This window comes from Phodopus roborovskii, unplaced genomic scaffold, assembly GCF_943737965.1.
Source record: "Phodopus roborovskii unplaced genomic scaffold, PHOROB, whole genome shotgun sequence".
Lineage (NCBI taxonomy): Eukaryota > Metazoa > Chordata > Mammalia > Rodentia > Cricetidae > Phodopus > Phodopus roborovskii.
Genome location: NW_026125562.1, coordinates 2,443,671 through 2,451,181, shown reverse-complemented (window position 1 = coordinate 2,451,181; position 7,511 = coordinate 2,443,671). Strand labels below are relative to the sequence as shown.

The window sequence follows — 7,511 nt, the reverse complement described above, 5'->3', positions numbered from 1 at the left end:
GGCCAACAGTGCTTTATTTATTAACCAGTATGAGAAACATATACAGAATGACATCTCCCATCAGCAAAGCATGGCTTCATTTGATTCTGACAACCCAACGAGGCAAGGGCCATTTCCTCATTTTATGGGTGTGGAAAATGAAGGTTAGAGAAATAAAAGTTATAAGAAAGCAGCTTAACTTGGATTCTAAGTCTGTGTTGCTTCCTGGCATGGTACATATGATCTGGATTTTGGAAATATTTCACACCCTTCAAGGGTGATCTGATGCTATTTAAAAGCAAATGCATAGTTTGATTTTGTGTTTTCCTTCTTTACCATTTTTCTACTTTTCCAGTGCCATTTCTCTTTATAAAGGACTGAGTTTTAAATGGTGAGCCTGGAGCATTTTGTTTATAAATATCTATAATGTGTAACATGACTTATAGTGCTTGCCTCTTTGCAATGGTTTTGCATTCTGAGGTTTTAGTAAAGTGGCAATCAACAGCCGACCAAAAATATCACATGGAAAATTCCAGAAAGCAACAGTTCCCGTGTTATCAATAAATTCTATTACAATGTATGATTATAATGTTCTATTTATTAGTTACTGTTGATAATCTTTGTGCCTATGATACGCTAACAGTTATGCTGGCATAGTATTGCTAGGTTTGGTACTTGTGTAGTTTTAAGCGTTCAGACATATTATGGTCTAGAATATGCTGTGCAATTGATGGAGTGAGCACAAAGGAAGTTTCTGGGGAGGGATGCATGCAAGGAAAGGAAATCCTCAGGCTGATTTATTGCTTAAGGCTGGCTTTGTTTGCCATAGCCATACATAAAAAAATCCAGCCTCTGTCCTAACAGATCATGTATTTTTTAAAGGTATACTTTTATCCTGTTTATAAAATCAATATGATCCACAATGGAAATTTGAATTACAAATATATAATGAAACTTTAAAAAATGATATAAAATCCCACCAAACTGGATTTCATTTTTTAAAAATTCAAAAATAAAAGACTGTAGGACTGCATTTACAGGGAGCTGTCAAGAGTTCAGTGTGCTAATAATACCTTGCTACAAGCACCATTTTCGGTTTTAAAGAGTAGTGAGAATAAAAAGGATAGGGCTTTCCTTCCTTCCTTCTTCCTTCCTTCCTTCCTTCCTTCCTTCCTTCCTTCCTTCCTCCCTCCCTCCCTCCCTTCCTTGCTTCTTTCCTTCCTTCCTCCTTCTTTCTTTCTATATATATATATATATATATATATATATATATATATATTTGTTTTTTTAAATAAACGTGAGTTCTTTGCCTCAGTGCGACCAAGAGTAGACACTGAATGGGGTGGGGTTTGGGGGGAGGATGGCGTGGGGTGGCACATTTCAACTTTCCTTAGGGTTCTCCAAGTATTTTGACACCAGTCTCCCAGTGTTGAAGCATAAGAACTCAAACCTAGTGGCAAGTCTCCAACGCATGCGCAGTCATGCCTCCGTAGCATCGGCCTGTTTTTCTCAGGCAGGTTTTTGAGTATCAGCAAAATAGGCAGGACTGTGCTAGTGAACAGTTCCGAGCGAGAGAGCGAGAGAGCGAGAGAGCGAGAGAGCGAGAGAGAGAGAGAGAGAGAGAGAGAGAGAGAGAGAGAGAGAGAGAGAGAGATGAACACCACCTCTCACATAGGCTGAGGCCCCAACTGTCCCAACCCCACACAATTTTAATGTGTCAAACATCCTCAGAAGAAACTAACTTGGAGGAAGGGGCTGAGGATGGACCGGGAGTAGGCGGAACGAGGGGCCGGTCACAAACTTTCCACGCTGTGTTCTCCTGAAGCGCGGAGTGCACGGTGCCTCATCTCTCCTGGATCCGGTGTCCCAGTTAAGCCTCGGCTCCTCTGAGATCCTCTTAATTTAAATCGAATTCATTGTTTAGGGTGTCCCGGGGGACGCCCCAGCGTATCTCAGTGTTCAGGCACACTTCCTAGGAAGCCGTGGCGATGGGCTAATCCCTTGGCGCCCTGGGTTGTGCAAGCTTCTGCGCATCCGAGGGTTCTTGGGCGGGCGGGGGCTCAGGGATCCCCTTTGTGGCCACCGCCCCCGCTCTGCCCGCTCCTCCCCCGGCCGCCCCGCCCTCGGCCCCCGACCCCCAGCCAGGGCAAGCCAGGCTCGCACCCGAGCCTCCCAGTACTCGCGGACCGCACAGACCGGCCGGGCGCGCTGGGCATGCTCAGTCGCGGGACGCCGGGCTCGCGAGTCGGAAGCCTGTGCGTGGTCGAGCCGGCCGAGGCACACGGAGGGCGGGCGGCACTCGCTGCTGCAGCGGCGGCCCGGCCGCGGCGCATTCGGGCGGGGACCCGAGGCAAGTTCCACACGGCTTCCGCGAGCCGCCGGCAGCGGCGCCCGCTCCCGGCAAGCAGAGCAGCCAAGGGGCCACCGGCGGCTGGCGTCGGCTGGGCGCGGAAGATCGGTGGCAGCGGCCACCTCAGAGTCGCCGCCCGCCCGGGCCGGGCCGGGTGCCGGAGCCGTCGGGCATGGAGCCGTGGAAGCAGTGCGCTCAGTGGCTCATCCACTGCAAAGTGCTGCCCGCCAACCACCGGGTGACCTGGGACTCGGCGCAGGTGTTTGACCTGGCGCAGACCCTCCGCGATGGAGTCCTGCTCTGCCAGCTGCTCAATAACTTGCGGGCACACTCCATCAACTTGAAAGAGATCAACCTGAGGCCGCAGATGTCCCAGGTAGGGAGGCCACCCCGCGACCCTGCTGCCCTCCAGAGGCTCCCATTAATCATCCAGATAATTTCTTTGTGTAAATGCAAACATCTAGGTGCGCTCAGCTTGCCCTGCCTCTCAGCTCTCAGCTTGGGGGCTGTTCCTACCTTGCCTTGAAATGGTTTAGCTTCTTAGCTGAATGCTAAAAACCATGCGTCCGGAGATGGTGTGTGGAATCCTAATTGCTTTCTGGGAGGCGGGAAGAAATAAGTTATCTTAGGGCGCATTTCACATTTCTCCCCTCCCCTCCCCGGTGAATGTTAACAAAGAGTCTGGTCAAGCTCAAAAATAACAATGAAAAGGGATGGAATGCAATGATGAAATAATCTTGCTTTGAGTTGTTTGTTTATTTATTTATTTGGCTTTGCATTGGGTCTGGAAAGAGGAACCATGCCATACACGAGAACTCTAGGAAGTGGAGGGCGTTTGGAACCGTTATCTGTAGAAACGACCCCTGGTCAGAGGAAGAAAAGGGAGGGGTGGGGGTCGCAGAGACTCTTCCCGAAATCTCCCCCTACCCTGCCCAAGCCTGTGGTCTGCTGACAATCAAGAGGGGAGCCAGTCCAGCCTCTCTCCCCAGGGGCAGGAAGTGAGAAGTTTCACTGGAGATTCCGCTTTCTTTCACTGGGTCCTGGGCTCAGGTAGTGTAGACTCCTGTGGCTCTAGTCTTGCTTGGAGCCACTTCTTTAGGGGTTCTGATGAAAATGCAGCCCTGGAAGTCACGGTGCAGCTCAGTGTTGCTTTTTTTGGTCCTGTCGGAAAGTTTCTGTTGAGAGGATGTTCAGTGCAACTCAGAACTTCTATTTTCTGTTTCATAGCGGGGAGGGGGGGGAAGAGAGAGAGAGAGAGAGAGAGAGAGAGAGAGAGAGAGAGAGAGAGAGAGAGAGAGAGAGAGAGAGAGAGAGAGGGAGGAGAGAGAGAGAAAACCTTTCAACTTAAAAGGAAAAGACCCCGTTTATATGACACAATTTAGCACTTGCCCTGTATGATACACAGCTTCAGCCACTTAACCAGAGCTGTGTCCTTGCAGAAGGACCGTATGACATGTAATAATCTCATATTTAAAGCAGGAACACCCACACCCAGCTCTGGTTGCTAGTATTTCATCAGGGTCCCTTCTCACTTCAAATTCTGCATCCCCTGGCTGCCTGCCTTCAACCTGTTGGTAGGCAGTCCCCAAGGAAAACAGACCTATAAGTGGTGAGTACAATAAGGATCAATTATTTTATACTCTTACAAACCTGGCTGATGATTACCGGTTCTGTGAACTTTCCCAGAATCTTGCCTGTTCTAGATCCCTGAGGGGCTCAGGTTTTTTTTTTTTTTTCATACAGTCAGAGCTACTGTTAGCAATAAGGCCCTGCAGTGCACAGGAGTAAGTTCCTAGAGCCACAGTTACACTTGAATGGTAGCCTCAGTAATAGCGTGGGTTAAGGTGCCTTCACTCTACTTGCTATGTACATTTTCTTGAGGTCCAGTTTCTGGAATTTTCAGCAGTTAATCATTAAAGTTGTCCAGTTGTCCTTAATAATCAAGTCTTTCTTTCTTTCTTTCTTTCTTCCTTTCTTTTTCTTCTTCCTTCCTTTTTCTTCTTCCTTCCTTCTTCCTTCTTTCCTTATTCCTTCCTTCCCTCCCTCCCTCCCTCCCTTTATTCCTTCCTTTCTTCATTCCATACCCCCTTCTCTGGGAACAGCTGGGTATTCTTTGACCCTCAAAAATTTATTGGACTGCTAACAATGGATGGAATCTTGTCAGATATGCTTTCTTATTTCTTTTCATAAAATATGTTGTCTATATAATGTAGTCTGCTTGATGACTGAGGGTCATTATGAATATCATTAATGAAATGAATCATGTAGGATTCTTTAAGACTTCTATTCCCAATTGAGGGCACAACTGTGAACATACCAAGGTACTTGCCCTCAAGGAATTATTGCACTGATGTCAATAAACACCAGGCTGTAATGAGGTAAGTAGGGCAGTGAAATGACTCTTCATTGGGCTGTTCTTTTGAGTTCTTCAGTCAGCCCACCTCTGAGCTTCCTGGTTCTAAATTCAGTGATTTCTCTTTTGATGAACATCAAGAGGACTTCTTCTTAAACATGGCCCTGGAAAGTTAGTACCTGAATGTGGGCTGTCTGTTTTTGTCTCCTTATTGCAGAGAGGTTGAGAGCTGAGAGCTAGCCATATACATTTGCATAATATAGATTGTCATTATATTATTAAATGAGACTTAGGATATAATATGCCTACAATACTCAACAATACTTTATACTTAGTAAACATTCACTATTAGCAAAATTACCTAAAGTATTATATCTGCTATTGTCATATTAATATGGGTATTAGGATATGATTAAAAATCTAAATGGCAAAGATCTACAAGTCTCTGTGTGCTAGCATCTGTTAAGTATTTCTTCCCCATACAAGGTTTTTGAGAAAGGCTCTGGTCATTCCTGGTTATGATGTTCTTATTATCAGTTGCCATCATAGTATATAAGGTAGAAGCTATAGCTTAGTGTATTTGGTGTCTCCTTTGCTGGAGGCATTCCTGCTTCTTTCCCCCAAGCATCTGCAATTTCATATTCCCTGACTCCCTCCAGGCCCCCACCTAGTTGTCATCCTAGCAGAGTTTACTTTTCTGAAGTTAGAGATGCTATTCCTAGCACTTGTGGTACCTTGCTATTTCCAAGAGTCATTTCTTCTATACCTGACTTTTTCTGTTGAAGATATTAATTTGAAATACATTATTTTTGCATGAAACATGATTTTCCAGAGCAGGAAATAACTAGAAGATCATACTTAAATGTCTTTGGATATTCTGAAAATGTTTTGACAAAAGCCAACAAAGGGGACTTTATTTGTTGTTTTGCTCTCTCTCTCTCTGTCTGTCTGTCTCTCTCTCTCTCTCTCTCTCTCTCTCTCTCTCTCTCTCTCTGTGTGTGTGTGTATGTACTTTTCCCCCAAAGAGGCTATAAAAATGAGCAACCTTTTTAAATAAGGGTGTTTATTCTAGTGAGTGGGGTGTCATTTCATTTCTTTTTTGTCAGCCTTCTGTCTTATTTACATTAAAATGCAACTAACACTGCAAATAATGATTGTTCAATTATAGGTTTGAATCTTTCAGTATTCATAAGCTAACTTAGTCTTCTTAAAATAGAAACATCTTCCTAGTCATGGACCACAGCATCTTCTTGGTCTCACCTTTTTCTAAGATAATGATCTTCAATTAAGAAACACTTAATCTGGACATTTCCCTAGTGCCAGATTTCTCTTTAAACCTATAATGGCTCCCGCTGTTAAGGTGTCTGTTTTCTTGCTCTCCTCTATTCTTCCATTGACTCAATCTCCTTAGTCCCTTATGTCTCCTCCTCCCTATTTTTCTTCCCTTCTCTTTCCGCTAACTCCACCCCCTTGCCCCAATTTGCTCAGGAGATCTTGTCCCTTTCCTCTTCTTGGGGGGCATGTATGATGACTCCAACTAATAATATAAGCAATAGTGGAGAGGCTATCTTAAATTCCCTTCCCCTATAATGAGATTGATGGCTACCTTATATGCCACCCTAGAGTCTTGATCCAGTAGCTGATAGAAACAGAAGCAGAGACCCACAGTTAAGCACTGAGTCTAATTCCTGAAATCCAGTTGTAGAGAGGGAGGGGTGATGCACAAAGGGGTCAAGACCATGCTGGGAAAACCAACGAAACAGCTGACCTGAACAAGGGGGAGCTCATGGACCCCAGACTGACAGCTCAGAAAGGAGCGTAGGATGGAACCAGGCCCCCTGAACATGGGCCTCTGGTAGTGGAACAGCATTTATCCCTAGGGTACAAATAGACATTGGGAGCCCATTCCTCATAGAGGGATACTTTGTCAGCCTAGACATGTGGGGGAGGGCCTAGGCCCTGCCCCAAATGATGTGATAGACCTTTATGATCCCCCATGGAAGGCCTCACAGTTTCTATGGAGCATAAGAGAGATGGGATGGGGGTTGATGGGGGGCATGGAAGGATAGGAAGGAGAGGAAACTGGTATTGATACATAAAATAAGATTGTTTATAATTTAAATTTAAAAATGAGTATTACATTAAAACAAGAAACACATACTAATGTAGGTTTTTCTTTCCTTCATAATGGATATGGTAGCACATGCCTGTTATATAGTGGTTGGCACTAAGGAGATGAAGGCAAGCAGAGCAGGATTTCAAGCTCATACTTGGCTATGTAGTGAGCTTGAGGCCAGTCTTTTCTAAACAAATGAAAACAAAGCAAAAAAAGGTAAACGTCACTATTGTTTTGGATTTATCATGTTCTGTTATAAAGATTAAAGTGAAATAGATCTCAGATGACTATTGAAAATTCAATACTTTTTTACCTGTATATATTAGACAGATTCATTTTTCAATGCAAACAGTATTATGGCCAATATATAATGAACATTATTGATTCAGTGAGAACCCTATTAATCATTGTACTCTTGCACAAAGGGGATGGGCTTAGTGTCTTAATGTCATTTTTAGTGGCTTGATGTCATTTTTAGGTTTGAGTGACATCATGATGTGACCTAACTTTTAACAGAGTCACTCTGACTGCTGTTTTGCAAGGATGGAAGAGTTGGGCTGGTGCTGCCATTCAGACAAAATGCCTGGCAGCCATTACCAGAACAGGAGCAGCAGATGGTGAAATGATAGAGTTCTGCATGCTTTTTGTGGGTGGGGACTAGCTGGCTACACTGGGTATGAGAAGAAGACGGAAGTCAAGGATGACTGAGAGTC

General features: G+C 44.7%; 1 protein-coding gene across 3 annotated transcripts in view; it reads left to right on the top strand.

Moving 5' to 3' along the window:
- Window positions 1-2,489: 2,489 nt before the first annotated feature.
- Vav3 (vav guanine nucleotide exchange factor 3) overlaps window positions 2,490-7,511 on the top strand; it is a 328,799-nt gene continuing 323,777 nt past the window's right edge. For 2 of the 3 annotated variants that reach the window (XM_051177692.1, XM_051177691.1), the window contains exon 1: window positions 2,495-2,705. In XM_051177692.1, coding sequence (XP_051033649.1) covers window positions 2,502-2,705 — 204 coding nt within the window. In that variant the 5' untranslated portion in view covers window positions 2,495-2,501. Of the gene's footprint in view, window positions 2,706-7,511 lie in introns of all 3 variants that reach the window. The other variant, XM_051177693.1, reaches the window with a different exon arrangement.